The following is a 20,052-nucleotide window of genomic DNA, read 5'->3' on the forward strand; positions in this document are numbered from 1 at the left end:
TCCTTTGGACATTGGATGGTATTACTTGTAAAACATTCCACAACTAAACTTTTTTTTCCATATTCTCTACATTATTACAAGTTTCAATGCTAGGCACAGCTGTTAAGCTTGCAGAAATACAAATACATCAGCAAAAATATTCTCACCAACCATCACAATGCAGTTACAGACAGGACCTGCCTCTGCTTTCTCCCCTTACAGGAGGATATACAATGACTACAGTCATCTCTTTCTTTGCATCATTAATGACCCAAAGACACTCACTTAAAAAAAAAAATTACCACTGTCACACTCCTCAATCTTCCACACCACCTTTTTTGCTTTCCCACCTCCAGTTCCTCTTGGTTACTAAAAATAATGTCTACACTTCTATTTAGTTTTACTCCATCTTCTCACATCTATCAAATATTTTTTAAAGATATGTTTAAGAATAAGAACAGTATTTTTCTTTCTTTTTTTTTAAATTGCTGCTCCTTGTGGAGCAGGGCTACCCTGCAGGCAGTGTGCCCAGAGTAGCAAGAACAGTATTTCTATAGCTTCTCAGCCTTCTGGCTAAGATCAAGTGTAGTTTTGTTTTTATCAGTTTAATATCTGGAATGTCTTCTATCCAAAGACAATTTTGATTGTTTTGTTTTGTTTTTGAGACGGAGTTTCGCTCTTGTTGCTCAGACTAGAGTGCAATGGCATGATCTCGACTCACCACAACCTCTGCCTCCCGGGTTCAAACAATTCTCCCGCCTCAGCCTCCCGAGTAGCTAGGATTACAGGCATGCACCACCACACCTGGCTAATTTTTTTTTGTATTTTCAGTAGAGACGGGTTTCTGCATGTTGGTCAGGCTGGTCTGGAACTCCTGACCTCAGGCGATCCACCTACCTCGGCCTCCCAAAGTGCTGGGATTACAGGTACGAGCCACTGCACCCAGCTCTAAATGAGTTTTTGAAGCAGGGAGATGGAATAGGATCTTGCTTGATCTACTCCACACATTGATCTGGTATTGCAATAGCTCCAGGAATGGTGCACCCCCCCACCTCAAAGGATAAAAATTAAAATTAAAATCAAAAACAAGATTTCTATATATTTACCTCAAGTACTGGTCCAGCTCCAAGAATAATCTGTTCTACTCCACTGACAAATCCTTTCTGACTGAGAGCGGTAAGGTGGTGAATAAGAAAGTTTGTGCTTTGAGTCTTCCCAGAACCACTCTCTCCCGAAATCACGATGCACTGATTCTTTTTGCGCTGAAGCATGGCATGATAAGCTACATCAGCCACAGCATAAATGTGGGGCTCAAGTTTTCCCAGTTGGTGGTTATCATACATTTTGACATATTTGGGGTTATAAATAGGAAGAAACTTGAATGGGTTAATAACTATTAGAATACTGCTAACATAGGTATAAATTTTTTCATGCTTAAAGCGATTTCGTAGGTTTTCTAAGAGAGTTTTCTCATTCAAATCAGGTAAACTACATAAGTCATCAAAGTCTTTCTGTTGAGGCTGTGGAAGAAAACCCCGTTCCATCATCCTGCGACGTTCTTCTGTTACCCGTAGCCATGACTGCAGGCTACCATAATGGATCGATCCATCAAGGTTTTTCTCTCTCAGAAGAAAGCGGTAGTCCTCTCCACTTAAGCGATTTTCCAGAGCCATTCGGGGCCACAACATCATTCGCTGAACTGGACAGTCTGTTGGATTGAGAATCCATTCTTCTCCACCAAATTCCTTTACCTCCGCTAGAACATAACATTTTGTTTTGTCAAGATGAAGTTTGTTTATAAGAGACTCAATCACCTCAGCAGCTGTGGAGTTTTTTCTGGCAGGAATAGGACAGTAGATTGTCCCTTCTGAAATAGTCCCAGGATAGATCCGTAATGTATGTTCATTATCTTCAAAGCGTCGTCTTCCTCCATCATTTATATTCATATTGGATCCTGTCCCATCAGCATGGATAGTATATGTTCAAAGTCGTGCAAACCATTTTCTTGGTAAAATAACTGTAACATAAAAGATGCAAAATATTTAGAAGTAAATATGCATTGCTTTCTGATGTTCAAGAAAGAAAAGCTTAACAAGCATGTTGATTACATCTTCTAAAACACAAAATACTAACTTGTGTCTTAGCACAGCAACAGTTTCATTGAGACCACATAATATTAAGTTTCATTGTCCAAATTTAGGCACTTTCTAAAAATAGTAACTTGCCAAAAAAACATATATTTCAATGTTTTATTATACAAAAATCCAAAGAGTAGAAAGAAAAATGTTTCCCCTGCTGTCTCAAATGTTTTTAAAGAAATTGTGATTAGAACCAAGTTATTTCCTTATACTTAACAAAGACTGGATTAAGACAGAATAATCATGCAAATCTAATTGCCCTGTACCCAAAATTTCTTAAGGATAAAGCAAAAACAAGAAAGAATTCCAACAATGGAGCAAACATTTTGTTAAATTTGTTAAAAACAGTAAGAAGATGGATAAACAGAGAAATTACATAAAACCAAGAAAATGATGAGAGAAACCAACTAAAGAGATAGACATATATTTTCAAGGAATTCTAGGTTCTGACTCCCTCCCTCCCACAAGGTGGGAAGAAGGGAGTTTGGCAAGAGCAATAAAAGAATCCTTCCCCCGACTTGCTGAGTAAATTTAACAAAATTATACAACTAGGCACCACTACAAATTTTATTCAGCTTCCCTTTGTCCTTCAATGCTACCACTGTATCTTTTTACCTAACCTTATTTATTGCATTCCTTACAAGTATTCTGCATTTTCTTCCCATCTTCTCAAACCTCATATACAGTATATCACACTTCTAGAAGAATGATTTCAACTTTTATACCTCACTGAGAAAATAGTGATTTCCTTCAAATGGCTTCTCCAACTCAAAATTTATTCCTATCTTTACCTCATCTATCTTATTCCATTCCTGTCTTCTACTGAGAAAATATGCCCCACACACTTTCCAGGGCTGATAAAACTTATTTCTTATCATCTTCATTAGTTAGTTATATGCCCCCCAAAAAAACCACTCTCATGTGTCATCAATATTTCCCTTATTTATTTCATCCTTTAACATATAAGGATGATGTGCTATTAAAAAAATAAGAAGAAGAAATACTTTCAGTTACTTCCCTTTTTTTTTGTTTTGTTTTGTTTTGTTTTTTTGAGACAGGGTCTTGTTCTGTCGCCCAGGCTAGAGTACAGCGACATGATCTTGGCTCACTGCACCCTCCATCTCCCTGGCTCAGGTGATCCTCTCACCTCAACCTGGCTGGGACTACAGGTGTGCGCCACCTTGCCTGGCTAAATTTTTGTATTTTTAGTAGAGACGGGGTTTCAACATGTTGCCCAGGGTACTCTCTATCCTCTCATACTACTATATATTTGTCAGTCTTCTAATCAAGAAACTATTTTTTCCCTTTTGCCAAGATGGTCTTTCAAACACAGAGATTAATACAGAACATACAAAAAAAACCCAGCCATATAGGCCAGGTGGTGGCTCATACCTGTAATCTCAGCACTTTGGGAGGCCAAGGCGGGCGGATCACCTGAGGTCAGCAGTTCAAGATCAGCCTGGCCAACATGGTGAAACCCTGTCTCTACTAAAAACACAAAATTAGCCAGGCAAGGTGGCACGTCCCTGTAATCCCTGTTACCCAGAGGCCTGAGGCAGGAGAATCACTTGATCCTGGGAGGCAGAGGTTACAGTGAGCTAAGGTCGCACCCCTACACTCCAGCTTGGGTGAGAGAGTGAGACTCTGTCTCAAAAAAAAAAAATTAAAAAAAAACTAGTTAGGAAAGGATAAACATTTCACTGTGGTACTGGTTCAATTGCTAATCTGAGTTGAAGTGAAGAAAATTAACAGTCCTATCTCATAGCATACTAAAAATAGATTCCATCTATGGATTTGTACCTATCAATCTGTTCTGGGCTCTATATTCTATTCCATAGGTCTATTTTTCTACCCCGAACCTCTGTTAATTACTACAGTCCTATAATAAATTTTGGTATCTGAAGGGCACATTACCTTAATGTGTTGTTCTTTACAAATTTTACGTTGGCTATTTACTCTACCATAAAAATGTTTAAGTTCACATGTTTACTATCATGAATAAAAACCTTTTCAGATTTTAATACTGCATTGATTTTACAGATTAATATTGGACATAACTGACATCTTATTGACTCTTCTCATTCATGAACACCATGCTGTTGGCTTTTAAAAATTACAACTATATTTTTCACTTCTAAAGTTTTTGTCATTTTCAAATCCACCTCATCTTTTTTCTGCCAGTTTACATTCCGAAATTATTTATACTTAAGGGCTATTACTCCTTTTCTTTTTGAAAATCCTGAGTATGTAATTTAATATTTTTCAGACTAACATTGAAACGTCATCCAGACTGAACTGCTCTTCTGGTTGTTTATTTCATATCCTCCTTAGCATGAGATGACTTTGTATGTTTGAGAATTTAGCTTTACAAGTGGACTTTTGATGGAACTTCTTTTGTTTTTCACACAAACACTTACTGAGAACCTGTTTACTACTTTTTTAAGAGAACCACAGTATCATAAATATATTTTTTAACTAAAAATTTTTGGTATTAAATGATCAATTGATATTCAAATTTCCTCAGTTATCTCGTAAACAGTTTTCTTACCGATAGTCTAGATGAAGATTCTGCTCTACAATAACAGTGAGGATATACTCTGAGTTACCAGGTTCCTAGTTGTATAGCTATGTTTAGTTTCCTGAATCCCTAAGTATTTGGTTCATATAAGCTATGGCATCTGGCAGCAGTCAGCAGCAAATCTTCTTACAGCCAGAGAGACTGTGACCTGTACCACTCCAGAAGATGTGCTAAGTCAAGGGGTCCCCAACCACTGGGCCATGGACCAGTGACAGTCCATGGCCTGTCAGGAATTGGGCCGCACAGCAAAAGATGAGCAGCAAGTGAGTGAGCATTACTGCCTGGGCTCTGCCTCCTGTCAGATAGTCAGCAGCATTAGATTGTCATAGAAGCATAAGCACTATTGTGACCTGCACACACAAAGGATCTAGATTGCATGCTCCTTATGAGAATCTAACTAATGCCTGATGACCTAATACCTGATGATCTGAGGCAGACTAGTTTCATCCCGAAACCATCCCCTACTACCCCATCTGTGGAAAAACTGTCATCTATGAAACCAGTCCCTGGTGCCAAAAAGGTTAAAGATCACTGTACTAAGTAACTACAATCTAATCCCTAAAGTTATATAATATGGCAGCCCTGGAAGTAAACTCAGAAACATCTTTTTTAACAGAGGAGTCCTATCTTGGTCCACTGTTTCCAACAATAAGCCCAACTCTAATTACACTTCCCTATTACTTCAAAGCAGCCAAAACCTCACCTGCTCCTTCCTGAAACACAGAAATGTTTACGTTTTTTGAGCCCTAGTTTTGTCAATTTGGTTTTTTCTTTGTTATTTTATCAATTACTGCTTTGTTTTTTTGGTTTTCGTTTTACAAAAAGGAGGGTTTGTCTCAAAATACCACTCAGAAATCCATCTTGATCACAAGCCAGTCCTTGCTAAAATACTTCAAAAATCTGTATTTGCAAATGCAAGATATGAGCTTTCATTAAAATCATCCGGGGAACTTTTTCAAAACATATATTACCGGCCAGGCATGGTGGCTCATGCCTGTAATCCCAGCACTTTGGGAGGCCCAGGTGGGTGGATCACGAGGTCAGGAGATCAGGACCATCCTGGTTAACATGGTGAAACCCCATCTCTACGGACAATACAAAAATTAGCCAGGCGTGGTGGCGGGCACCTGTAGTCCCAGCTACTCAGGAGGCTGAGGCAGGAGAATGGCATGAACCCAGGAGGCGGAGCTTGCAGTGAGCCAAGATCACACCACTGCGCTCCAGCCTGGGCAACAAGAGTGACACTCCATCTCTAAATAAATAAATAAATAAATATTTTTTTAAAATGTACATTACCAGGCTCAACAATAGTTATGAGTTGAGGAAATGTAGGTAATTCTGTTATTGCTGATCCAGAAAATAGTATTTGAAAATCACTGTATTCCCAAGTGTTTGGGAACTCACTTTCTACTCCCTTACCACTCTTCCCACATAGCAAGCTACCCGACAATGCTCTGGAAAAGTCACGAAATTCCAGAGTTGGTAATCCAAAGGTCTTTCCTCATTCTTCATTTTAACACACCACACTACGGCATGACTAAAGCAGCCGATTTCTAGTTCTTGAAAGTGTCCTCACATAGTTATTTTTCTTGTAGTCTTCCTCTTTTTCTTACTCCTACAGCTCCTTTTCCATTAACTCATTTTATTTTGTTGTTGTTTTGTTTTTGTATTTGTTTTCGTTTTATAGAGCCAGGGTCTGTCTCTGTCATGCAGGTTGGAGTACAGTGGCACAATCATGGCTCACTGCAGCCTCAACCTTCTGGGCTCAAGTGATCCTCCTGCTTCAGTCTCCCGAGTAGTTGTGACTATAAGTGCGTGCCACCAAAGGCAGCAGCGGCCCATCAACAGCGGCCACTGCCATGACACCAGCTGCAGTGGGGGAGGTGCAGCCAGAACTGCATGCTCCACGGAGGCAGCAGAAGCCAGGAACAGGTGGGAGCCCCGCCACCTTCTGAGTTGACAGGGCAGGAGTTTTGCGCTCCCTGGGTGCAGCTGTGGCCACCCATCCAGGTGCGCTGCAGACCTGGGCATCACTGTGCTCTTGGGGGATGGGAGTAGGCAGGAGCCCCACCCTCCCAGGCACAGCTGCAGCCGCCCAACCTGCAGCTGCAGACCCAGGCATCTCTGCACTCTCAGAGGCCTGGGAAGGCCCCCCGCCCAGCCACTGCAGGTTCAGAAGTGTTTGCTCCCACTGCCTGGCCTCTCCTCACTCCCAGCACCCACTCCAATCTCACAGCAAGGTTGGGTCCGAGCCTGGGCACTGTCACAGTGTGGTCAAGTGTGCGCACGCTCCAGATAGCACTGATACACCAGTCCCCTACCACCTCGGCCCCCTCTAAACTTTGGGCACCTACAAACGCTAGAGGGAGGCCAAGGGGGTACTGAGGGCAGTTCAGTGCTGGCCTGTAGGCGCCCCCTGTCACAAACAGCCTGGGCACCATGAACAGCAGCAGGAGGTAGACAGGCTCCTGGGCAAAAGGAGGCAGGTCCCTGGTGAAGCCCCACCTTCAAGCCAGGGAAGGCCTGAAGCCTGGGGACAAGGCTTTCCATTGGCACCTGATGACCAGAGTGGGAACTTGTGGTGCTTTCTCCAGGCCCACCCATGGTTGTCCATGAACCAATGAGTACACACTTCCTCCCTGCTGAGACCTATAAAAACCCAAACTCAGCCAGACTTGAGGAGACAACCACCTGCCAGTTGCAGAGAAAAGGTGCCCACCCCAGGGTCTCCTCTCTACCGAGAGCTGAGATGACGGGACAACTAGCTGCAGGGAGAAGCTACCCACTCCAGGGTCTCCTCTGCTGAGAGCTGAAGAGTTATGCAACAACCAACTGCAGAGAGGAGCTACCCACTCCATGGTCTCCACTCTGCTGAGAGCTGAACACTCATCAGGATACCCTGGTTGCAGAGAGGAGCTACCCACTGCAAGTCTCCTCTGAGCTGTTCTAGCACTCAATAAAGCTCCTCTTCGCCTTGCTCACCTTCCACTTCTCCGCATACCTCATTCTTCCTGGGTGCAGAACAAGAACTCAGGACCTGCCGAATGGCAGGGCTAAAAGAACCATAACACAAACAGGGCTGAAATACGCCCCTTGCTCATCGCATTGTAGGCAACAGGAGAGAAGAGAGAAGGAGAAAAGAGCTGAGGACCTTCATGGAGCCCAGACCTGGGGGGTCCCTGAGCCAAGGCTGTGACACCTTCCTTGAGGCTCTGCGGTTCCTGGCATCTCCAAGCTTCCGAACACCGCTGCATTCCCCAGTGCCAGCAATGGAAGCTGCTTATGGTACGCCTAGTCCAGCCACAGCCTTGCAGGGAGGCCAGCGCCTGTGCCTGCACCCGGAGCTGCCTGCCCCACTGCAGCCAGCATGCTCGGTTCTGTACAGTGGCCAAACTCCTCGCTCACTCACACAACCCTCGCCACTCCATGCCTGGCTCACCTTTGGTAGGTGTGGGATCCAGGCTGGTAGTGCAAGCCAAAGACAGCCTGCCATTCAGAGTGAGCAGAACAAGCCCAGCAGACCCAAGAAAAACTCAGGCAAAGGCGCCACTGGCCACAGACGTTTCCAGCCAGAAAAGTATCATCCCAAGAAGTATCACCCTATAGCAAGATGGAATGCTGCCCAGGCTGGTCCACAAAGCCAAAAATTTTTGTGTAAAAATTTTTACTATATGCTCCTTTACAGGAAAATTTTGCTGACGGTTGTTCTAGGGTAGCCACTAAAAAATATTTTTTTTAGGCTGGGCCTGGTGGCTCACGTCTGTAATCCCAGCACTTTGGGAGGCTGAGGCAGGCGGATCACTTAAGGTCAGGAGTTTGAGGCCAGCCTGGTCAACATGGTGAAACCCTGTCCCTACTAAAAAGTACAAAAAAAATTAGCCAGGCAGGGTGGTGCGTGTCTGTAATCCCAACTATTCGGGAGGCTGAGGCAGGAGAATCGCTTGAACTCAGGAGGCACAGGTTGCAGTAAGCCAAAATCACACCACTGCATTCTAGCCTGGGCAACTGAGTGCAACTCCATCTCAAAAAAAAAAAAAAAAAAAAAAAAGATTTTTTAAGTATAACTTTCCATGTGGCACAGATACACCACGGAATACTATGCAGTCATAAAAAAGAATGAGATAACGTTCCTTTATAGCGACATGGATGGAGCTGGAGGCCATTATCCTAAGTAAACTAATGCAAGAACAGAAAACCTAACTCTGCACTTCTAAATGGGAGCTAAAAACTGAGTACACATGAACACAAAGAAGGGACCAATAGACACCAGAGCCTACTTGAGGGTGAAGGGTGGGAGGAAGGCGAGGATCAAAAAACTACCTATCGGGTACTGTGCTTATTATCTGGGTAACAAAATCATCTGTACACCAAACCCCTGCAACTCACAATTTATCTAAAGAACCAACCTGTACATGTACTCTTGAAACTAAAAGTTATAAATAAATAAGTGTAACTTTCCAACTAGTAGAGTGAAAAAAACAGAATAATGAGTTCAAAAGAAAGCAAGAAAGGAGAAGGGGAAAAAAGTCAGAATAGGTGGATCAAATAGAAAACAAATAGTAAAGTTTTAAGCTAAATACAACAATAATTATATTATATTACATGTAAATGTTCCAGTTAAAAAACAAAGATGGTCAGATCAAATTTTTAAAATTCAACTATCTGCTATTTTCATGAGGATGCAGAATCAGAAAGTTTTTTTTTTTTAAAGGAGAACAAATACCATACAAACAGTAGCCAAAAGAAAGTTGGTATAATTTAAAAAAAAAAAAAAAAAAAGCTGGTATAATACATCAAAATAACATCAAGCAAAACAGGAAAAGAAAATGGAATTAAATATCTCTTAAGGGATTTTTTTAGCCCTTCCATACTATTATTTTAGGCTTAGGCCTGAGACAAAGGTCTCTGGATATCACTGGTGTTCTTGAAAAGAAGTACAAAACAGAAAAAGATTTCGGAAGTTAAGGAGGAAGCCACAGAGTGGCAAGTAAGTAGTTAGCAGATGTTGATCAAATCTGCTACAAAGAAAGCAGGAGTAGGGCTGGGCGCAGTGGCTCACACCTGTAATCCCAGCACTTTGGGGGGCCGAGGCAGGAGAATACAAGGTCAGGAGTTCAAGACCAGCCTGGCCAAGATGGTGAAACCCCATCTCTACTAAAAATACAAAAATTAGCCGGGCGTGGTAGCACATGACTGTAGCCCCAGCTGCTCAGGAGGCTGAGGCAGGAGAATCGCTTGAATCCGGGAGGCGGTGAGTGGAGATCATGCCACTGCACTCCAGCCTGGAGACAGAGCAAGACTCTGTCTCAAAAAAAAAAAAAAAAAAAAAAAGAAAGCAGGAGTATTGTAAGTGAAATGTTTATTAGTTAGGGGGCTTGGGAACACAACTCTATGACTATAAATAGGATCAAGCAAGGAAGCCGAAACTAAAAACTGAAGAAAAAGAGAAAGAAGGTCTAACTGGTGAGCCAAAGTTCCTTGGTAAGCAAGACTAAATGAGATTAAGGTCAAAGGTGGACAGATGTCTCTCAGAAAGGAAAAAAAAAAAAGGACACTATTTTACTGAAAGAATTAAAAAAAAATTGCAGAGAAACAGAATTTGAGATAAGATGTGACAAGAGTGCATATCAGCTAATCATTACTACATAGAATATAGAAGCCCAAGTTTTACCTATAGCAGATCAATGTCAAGTAAAAACAAAAGTGGGTGCTGACAGAAAACACATTTTGTACTATTTCAGTTGAAGAAAATGTAATGGAAGAAATAAATTATCAAGCTGGGCACAGTAGTGCATGCCTATAGTCATAGCTATTTGAAAGGCTGAGGTGGGAGGATTGCTTGAGCACAGGAGTTCACCACCAGCCTGGGCAATATTTAAGACACCATCTCTAAATAAACAAAATGTTAATAGTTGGCAGGCCACATGTAGAATGAAAACCTCTCACCTTACACAAAAATCAACTCAAAATGGATCAAGGACTTAAATCTAAGACCTGAATAGAAATTCTACAAGATAATGTCAGAAAAACCTTTCCAGGCTTTGGCTTAGGCAAAGACTTTATGATCAAGAACCCAAAAGCAAATGCAACAAAAACAAAGATGAATAGATGGGACTTAATTAAACTATTTAAAAGCCTCTGCACAGAAAAAGAAACAATCAGCAAAGAGACAACCCACAGAGTGGAAGAAAATCTTCACAATGTATATATCCAATAAAGGACTAATATCCAGAAACTACAAAGAACTCAAACAAATTAGCAAGAAAAACAAACAATCTCATCCAAAAGTAGGCTAAGGACATGAATAGACAATTCTCAAAAGAAGATATACAAAAGGTCAATAAACATGAAAAAATGCTCAACATCATTAATGATGAGGGAAATGCAAAACAAAATAACAATGTGATACCACCCTACTCCTGCAAGAATGGCCAAAAAAAAAAAAAAATCAAAAAAATAATAGATGTTGGCAGCGATGTGGTGAAAAGAGAATACACTTTTACACTGCTGGTGGGAATGTAAAATAGTACAACTACTATAAAAAAAACAACATGGAGATTCCTTAAAGAATTAAAAGTAGGCCAGGTGCAGTGGCTCACGCCTATAATCCCAGCACTTTGGGAAGCCAAGGCGGGTGGATCACTTGAGGTCAGGAGTTTGAGACCAGCCTGACCAACATGGCGAAACCCCATCCCTACTAAAAGTATGAAAAATTAGCTGCGCATGGTGGCACGTGCCTGTAGCCCCAACTACTCAGGAGACTGAGGCACGAGAATCACTGGAACCCAGGAGGCAAAGTTTACAGTGAGCCCAAATCATGCCACTGCACTCCAGCCTAGGCAACAGAGTATCACCCAGTTGCCACTACTGAGTATCTACCCGGAGAAAAAGAAGTCATTTATACAAAAAAAGATACTCCCACAGGCATGTTTATGGCAGCACAATTCACAACTGCAAAAATATAGAACCAGCCCAACTGCCCATCAATCAATGAGTGGATAAAGAAATTGTGGTCAATATACACCATGGAATACTACTCAGCCATAAAAAGAAACAAAATAATGGCATTCACAGTGACCTGGATGGAACTGGAGACCATTATTCTAAGTGAAGTAACTCAGGAACGGAAAACCAAACATCGTATGTTCTCACTCATAAGCAGGAGCTAAGCTATGAGGATTCAAAGACCTAAGAATGACATGATGAACTTTGGGGACTTGGGGGAAAGGGTGGGAGGTGGGTAAGGGATAACAAATGGGGTATAGTGTATACTCCTCAGGCGATAGGTGCACCAAAATCTCAGAAATCACCACTAAAGAACTTACTCAGCCAGGCGCAGTGGCTCACGCCTGTTAATCCCAGTACTTTGGGAGGCCGAGGCAAGCCAATCACTTGAGGTCAGGAGTTCAAGACCAGCCTGGTCAACACGGCAAAACCCCGTCTCTACTGAAAATACAAAAATGGCCGGGCACAGTGGCTCACACCTGTAATCCCAGCACTTTGGGAGGCTGAGGCGGACAGATCACCTGAGGTCAGGAGTTCAAGACCAGCCTGGCCAACATGGCGAAACCCTGTCTTTACTAAAAGTACAAAAAATTAGCCGGGCATGGTGGGTGCTTGTAATCCCAGCTACTCAGGAGGCTGAGGCAGGAGAATCGCTTGAACCTGAGAGGCGGAGGTTGCAGTGAGCCAAGATTGTACCTCTGTACTCCAGCCTGGGCGACAAGAGCGAGACTCTATCTCAGGACAAAAAAAAAAAAAAAAAAAAAATTAGCTGGGTGTGGTGGCACATGCCTGTAATCTCAGCTATTTGGGAGGCTGAGGCAGAATCACTTGAACCCGGGAGGTGGAGGTTGCAGTGAGCAGAGATCACACCACTGAACTCCAGCCTTGATGACAGAGTGAGATTCCATCTCAAAAATAAAAATTAAAAATAAAAAAAAACTTACTTATGCAACCAAGCATCACTTGTTCCCCAAAAACCTATGAAAATGAAAAAAACAAAACGTGAATTATTGTATGACACACTAGTATATGTGTATCAGCTTAGCCTGACCAGTAAGTACTCTGACAACTTTTATACATATAACATTTATACATATAAATGACAGCTGACCGTAAGAATAAAACAATACACGTAAAGAACTAAGCACATTATTGGCATTTATATAGCAATCAGACAATGCTGTACCTTTTATATAGAAAATTATTTAATATTCTTTTTATTCTCTATCTCAATGAAGACACTTCAAAAGTATATGCTAACAGTATACACTAACGTCGTAAGAAAGTTGCTGTGGTTCAGCAGGGTGTAGTTCAGAATAGGCCAGCTTATGATGTTATTCATTGGACTGAGTTAGAAGGGACTAATTATGGAGGAAAACTGTGGTGAAGAAAGAAAACAAGGAATAAAGACTTTCCTTTAAACTAGAAGTTCAGTTAAAGAAATAAAAAAGTCCCTAAAGATTTTTAATGCAGTGTTCTGTACAGTATTCTGCAGTGTTAATAAATTACTTTTCAAAAAACATAATGTTGTTTTTGCTTTTTTATCAAATCCCCAAGACTATTTTCTTTATTTTAAAAAAAAAAAAAAGTGTCCTTTCTCTTTATGCATGCTTTATCATAGGTCTCTACTGATAAATGTTAGTAAGAAAGATCATACATTGTTGGCCAGGCATGATGGCTCATGCCTGTAATCCCAGCACTTTGGTAAGTCAAGGCAGATGGATCGCTTGAGGTCAGGAGTTTAAGACCAGCCTGGCCAACATGGTGAAACCCCATCTCTACTAAAAAAAAAAAAAAAAAAAAATACAGGCCAGGCATGGTGGCTCATGCCTGCAATCTCAACACTTTGGGAGGCCAAGGCAGGCATCTCACAAGGTCAGGAGTTTGAGACCAGGCTGGACAACATGGTGAAACTCGGTCTCTACTAAAAATACAAAACAAAAAATTAGCCGGGCATGGTGGCACACGCCTGTAACCCCAGCTACTCAGGAGGCCGAGGCAGGAGAATCGCTTGAACCTGGAAATCAGAGGTTGCAGTGAGCCAAGCCTGAGCCACTGCACTCCCCCTTGGGTGACAGAGTGAGATTCTGTCCCAAAAAAAAGAAAAGATCATACATTGTCATCCAGTAGCAAGAAAAGTGGAACTGGGCCGGGCACGGTGGCTCACGCCTGTAATTCCAGCACTTTGGGAGGCCGAGGCGGGCAGATCACCAAGTCAGGAGATCAAGACCATCCTGGCAAACACGGTGAAACCCCGTCTCTACTAAAAATACAAAAAAAAAAATTAGCCGGGCATGGTGGCGGGCGCCTGTAGTCCCAGCTTCTCGGGAGGCTGAGGAAGGAGAATGGCATGAACCCGGGAGGCAGCGGAGCTTGCAGTGAGTGGAGATCGCGCCACTGCACTCCAGCCTGGGCAACAGAGCGAGACTCCATCTCAAAAAAAAAAAAAGAAAAGTAGAACTGAATCAAGCAAATGTATTATGCATTTAAAAAGTAAAAAAGAAAAAAAAATTGAACTTTAATGTTGAAAAAATAACTCAAACCAAAGGTCTCATAGTACATACAGAAAACACTATAACATCAAAGGCAAGATCTATTTGAGAAAACATTACTGATTTGCGTATGGCTATAAATATCACTGGGGAGAGTTATTAAACATTTTGAATTTTAGATAAATAACTATGGGGAACTTGTGTTCATGACCTAATATTTCTTCATTCTTTAGTGCTTACAATTAGAGTGTTCCACAAATAAATATAGTCACTACCATACAAATGTTTAATCACATATATAAACATATACGTAACTTATTTTGATACATAAACATTTAGATATGTAAACTTTGCAAACTATGTATTTAGAAGTAAATTTGCTTTTTAAAAGCCGCCAAATACTCTTTTTACAAACCCATTTCCTCCTCTTCCTAGGCACACAACTAGACTTTATTTCCCAATCTTCCCTGGGGTTACATGTGGACATATGATCAAGCCCTAGGTAAATGGTATGTGGGGCAGAGATTATGTACATTCTCTCCAGGCTGAGCCAAAAAAACCCTCTAAAAGCATCTGCCTTTCCTAGTCTGCTATAAGAATGGAGACAACCTGGGGAAAAGCTCAAAGGCCCTAAGGGACACAGAGCCACTAGGGGGAAGGAGTCTTGGTCCCAAAGGACCACACACAGAAGAGTGTCTACCATCACCCCACCTCCATCCACCTAAATTAGACTATGATGTAAATGAGAAATAAACTTTACTTGTATAGAGCTGCTGATATTTGGAGGGTGTTTAGGTATAGTAGTTGGGCTACCCTGACTAATGCACTATTATAAAAATTTTCCAAACCCTCTCCTATAAGGAATCCTGTCAGGAAATTCCTCTTATATTCAATCCATCAATAAGCACTATAGGTCTGCCTTTAAAATACATCCTGAACCTATTTTCTTATCATTCCCATCTCTATCATCTGCTTCAAGCCCTATCATTCTCTCACCTGAATTAGTGAAAAAGCATGGTATCCTCCCTTCTATCATTGCTCTACTATAGTCTATTTTTCCACACAGCAGGCAGAGTCACCCTTTTTAAAGGAAAATCAAACCATGCCACTCTACTTCAACGGCTCTCAACACAAATAAAACTGAAAGCTCTTACTGTAGTCTAAAAGGGCCCACATTATTTCACCCCTTCAAATTTCATCTTTCTCTCACTCCACTGAAGCCTCAGTGGTCTTTTTCTTTCTGTTTTTAAGTTTATTCCTAATTCAGAATCTTTCCACTTCCTTCCTGGTCCCTCTACTTGAACCTTCTTTCATATCACTGAGGTCTCTGTTCAAACTTCGAATCCTCAGCAACGGTTTTCCTTAGGATACTATCTAAAATAATCCTCTATCCCCCATCTTCTATCATTCTATTCCCTTATCCTGATTTATTTTTATGAAAGAATTTGATGTATTACCTAAAATTATATTTTATTTTTTGTTTGTTTGTTTACTGTCTTATTTCTCCATTAAAATGTAAGTGACTTCGTCCTTCCCATCATGGGTATCCACAGCTCAAAAATTTATTTGTTGAAGAAATAAATTCACATACACATTAATCTATTTTAGCAATCATTTTTCTTGCTTAGTCATTTTATTAAAATTCACTACATAGCTTTTTCCCCTTTTTCCTTTCTCATCTATTTTCATGCATAATATATATACACTGCTTTATTTGACTTCCTTTAAGAGCTCTTTTCAACATTAATTTGACAATGGCTAACTTTAAAAAATGAGCAAGTAATCAAAGTCCTTTCCTAAGGAAGTAATCAATCAATGATGCTGATTCAATAAGCATGCCTACCAATATGGATGGAAGATGAGTGGCCATTTCATGCAGCTATCTTTAACCTCAAGAATACTGCTAAATGGGCCGGGCGCGGTGGCTCAAGCCTGTAATCCCAGCACTTTGGGAGGCCGAGACGGGCGGATCACGAGGTCAGGAGATCGAGACCATCCTGGCTAACACGGTGAAACCCCATCTCTACTAAAAATTACAAAAAACTAGCCGGGCGAGGTGGCGGGTGCCTGTAGTCCCAGCTACTCGGGAGGCTGAGGCAGGAGAATGGCATGAACCCGGGAGGCGGAGCTTGCAGTGAGCTGAGATCCGGCCACTGCACTCCAGCCTGGGTGACAGAGCAAGACTCCGTCTCAAAAAAAAAAAAAAAAGAATACTGCTAAATGATAGTTTCCATAACCCTAGTAATGGAGCAAGAAATAAGAAAATAAGGCTGGGTACGGTGGCTCACGTCTGTAATCCCAGCACTTTTGGAGGCCAAGGCAGGTGGATCAACTGAGTTCAGGAGTTCAAGACCAGCCTGGCCAAATATGGCGAAACTCTGTCTCTACTAAAAATACAAAAATTTGTGGGTGTGGTGACGGGCGCCTGTAACCCCAGCTACTCTGGAGGCTGAGGCAGAAGAATCGCTTGAACCTGGGAGGCAGAGGTTGCAGTGAGCTGAGGTCACACCATTGCACTCCAGCCTAGGCGACAGAGCGAAAACTCTCTCAAACAAACAAAAAAAGAAAATGAAAAAAAAATTAAACCATGAAGAATGGATATGCAGTTATATTCACGTATTAATATCCACATAATAAAATATTACTCAACCACAAAAAAGAATAAACTACTGATATCACAACAGCTAAAACACTATGTTAAACGAAAGAAGTCAGAAACAAAAAGTACGTAGGTATGATTACCCCATGAACAGACAAAACTAACCCACAATGACAGAAATTAAAATGTATAGGTGGAGGGAAGAGGGAAGAGGCAAGATGGCCGAATAGAACCCTCCAGCAATCACCCCCAACTCCCAACAGAACACCAAACTGCACAACTATTCACACAAGAAAGCACCTTCGTAAGAACCAAAAATCAGGTAAGTGATCACAGAATCTGGTTTTAACATCTTATCAAGGAAAAAGCCACTGGTGAGGGTAGGAAAGACAGTCTTGAACCGCCAACACCATCCCTGTCCTATCCTCTGGCGGCAGCCATGTTGTCCAGAGAGAATCTGTGTACTTGTGGGAGAGATAGCACAGCGATTGTGGGACTTTGCACTGAAACTCAGTGCTGTCCCATCACAGTGGAAAGCAACACAGGGCAGAATTCAGTCGGTACCTATGGAGGGAGCATTTAGACCAGCGCTAATCAGAGGGGAATTGTCCATCCCAGTGGTTGGAACCTGAGTTCTGGCTAGTCCTACCATGGCAAGCTAAAGTACTCTGGAGTCATAAATAAACTTAGAAGGCAGTCTACGCCACTAGGACTTCAATTCCTGGGCAAGTCTTGGTGTTGCATGCACTTGGCATCAGTGGACTTGAGGTGCACATGACCCAGTGAGAGACCAGGTAGGGCGGCCCAAACAGTGCTTGCATTACCCCTCTCCCAGCACCAGGCAGCACAGCTTGCAGCTCCAGGAGAACCTCCTTCTGCTTAAGGAGAGGAAAGTCACATTGTCTTACCACTTGGATATCAGCTCAGCCACAATACAGTAAAGCACCAAGCAGAGTCCTGATGCCCCCATTCCAGGCTCTACATCCCAGATGACATTCCTAGACACACCCTGAACCAGAAAGGAACCAGCTGCCATGAAAGGAAAGATCCAGTCCTGGCAGGATTTATCAACTGCTGCCTAAAAGGTCCTTGGACCTTGAATAAACTTCAGTAGCCAGCAGTGGCCAGGCAGTACTTGCCATGGGCCTTGGGCGAGACCTAGTACCATACTAGCTTCAGATGTAACCCAGTGCATTCCCAGCTGTGGTGGCCACCTTGAGAGACTCCTTATGCCTGAGACAGGGAGACAGAAGAGCAAAAAGGATTTTGTCTTGCAACTTGGGTATCAACTCAGCTACAGTAAAATAAAGCACCAAGCAGACTCCGAAAGTCCCTGATTTCCGGCCTTAGCTCATGGACAGCATTTCCAGACCCACCCTGGGCCAGAAGGGAACCCACTGCTCTGAAGAGAGACCCAAGTCTGGCAGGATTCACCACAAGCTGACTAAAGAGCCTTCAGGCCTTGAAAAAACGTCAGTGGTAACCAGGCAGTATTCACCACGGGCCTGTGGAGGTGGTAGCCACAGGAAGAGACTCCTTCTGCCTAAGGAAAGAAGAGGAAAGAGTAAAAAGGACTCTGTCCTACAACTTAGGCACCAGCTCAGCCACAGAAAAATAAAGCACCAAGGAGATTCCTAAAGTTCCCAACTCCAGGCCCTAGCTCCCAGCCAGCATTTCCAGACCCACCCTGGGCCAGAAGGGAACCTTCCTCCCTGAAGAGAAGCACAGGAGCCTGTCTGGATTCACTACCCACTGACTAAAGCACCCTAGGGCACTCAGTAAACATCAACAGTAGCCAGGCAATAGTCACCACAGGCCTTGGGCAAGACCCCATATTGTGCAGACTTCAGGTCTGATCCAGCGCAGTCCAAGAGGTGGTGGTCATGGCAGTGCTTGGGTCATCCCTCCCCAAATTCCAGGCAGCTCGGCAAGGAGATACAGACTCCACCAGTTTGAGGAAAAGTAAGGGAAGATAACAAGAGACTCTGCCTGGTAATCCAGATAATTCTACCGGAACTAACCCAGACCACAAAGGCGGTACCTCTATGAGTCTGTAAAAGCCACAGCGTTACTGGGGCTTGGGGTGTATCCTAATGAAGAGACAGCTACAATAACCAAAGACAGATCATAATACTCAATTCACTTTGAATACTTGGAAAACCTTCTAAAGAAGGACAGTTACAAAAAAAGCCCAGACTGCAAAGATTACAACAAATACCTAACTCTTCAATGCCCAGACACCAACGAACATCCACAAGCATCAACACCACCCAGGAAAACATGAACTCACCAAACATACTAAATAAGGCAGCAGTGAGCAAACCTAGACAGAGATAGGTGACCTTTTAGAGAATTCCAGATCGTTGTTTTCAGGAAACTCAACAAAACTCAAGATAACACAGAAAAAATTCAGAATCCTATCAGATAAACTTAACAAAGACTAAAATGATTTTTAGAAATCAAGCAGAAATTTGGGAGCTAAAAAATTCAACTGACAATCTGAAGAACGCATCAGAGTCTCTCAACAGCTGAATTAGTCAGGCAGGAGAAACAATTAATGAGCTTGAAGATAGGCTACTTGAAAATACACAGAGAAAGACAAAAGAAAAAAGAATAACATAAGAATAAAGCATGCCTACAAGATCTAGAAAATAGCCTCAAAAGGGCAAATCTAAGAGTTATTGAGGCTGGGTGCTCGATAACACCTGCAATCCCAGCACTTTGGGAGGCCAAGGTGGAAGGATCACTTGGGCCCAGGAGTTCAAGACAGCCAGGCAACATAGAGAGATTCCATCTCTACAAGATAAATATTTTTTAATTAACTGGATGTGGTTGCACAAGCTTGTGGTCCCAGCAAAGGAGGCTGAGATGGGAGGATCACTTGAACCCAAGAGGTCAAGGCTGCAATGAGCCATGATCATGTCACTGCACTCCAGACCAGCCTGGATGACAGAGCGAGATCCCATCTATAGAGCTATAGTAACCAAAACAGCATAAAAACAGACGAATGAAACAGAATGGAGAACCCAGAAATGAATCCATACATCTATAGTGAATTCATTTTTGACAAAGGTGCTGAGAACACACACTGGGGAAAAGACAGTCTTTTCAATAAATAGTGCTTGGAAAACTGGATATCCATACGCAGAAGGGAGAAACTAGATCCCTCTCTCTCACCATATACAAAAATCAAAATTAAAATGGATTAAATATCTAAATCTAGGACCTGAAACTATCAAACCACTAAAAGAAAACATTGGA

The 20,052-nt window shown here is 42.2% G+C and overlaps 1 protein-coding gene and 1 pseudogene across 3 annotated transcripts in view; one reads left to right on the forward strand and one right to left on the reverse strand.

Annotated features, from left to right (window-relative positions):
• The window catches only part of MYO9A (myosin IXA), a 307,652-nt gene that overhangs the window by 238,550 nt on the left and 49,050 nt on the right, over window positions 1-20,052 (reverse strand). For all 3 annotated transcript variants that reach the window (XM_025390154.1, XM_025390156.1, XM_025390153.1), the window contains exon 2: window positions 1,086-1,996. In XM_025390154.1, the coding sequence (XP_025245939.1) occupies window positions 1,086-1,925 (840 nt within the window). In that variant the 5' untranslated portion in view covers window positions 1,926-1,996. The remainder of the gene's footprint in view (window positions 1-1,085; window positions 1,997-20,052) is intronic.
• LOC112628158 lies at window positions 533-705 on the forward strand (annotated as a pseudogene).

This window comes from Theropithecus gelada, chromosome 7a (assembly GCF_003255815.1).
Source record: "Theropithecus gelada isolate Dixy chromosome 7a, Tgel_1.0, whole genome shotgun sequence".
Lineage (NCBI taxonomy): Eukaryota > Metazoa > Chordata > Mammalia > Primates > Cercopithecidae > Theropithecus > Theropithecus gelada.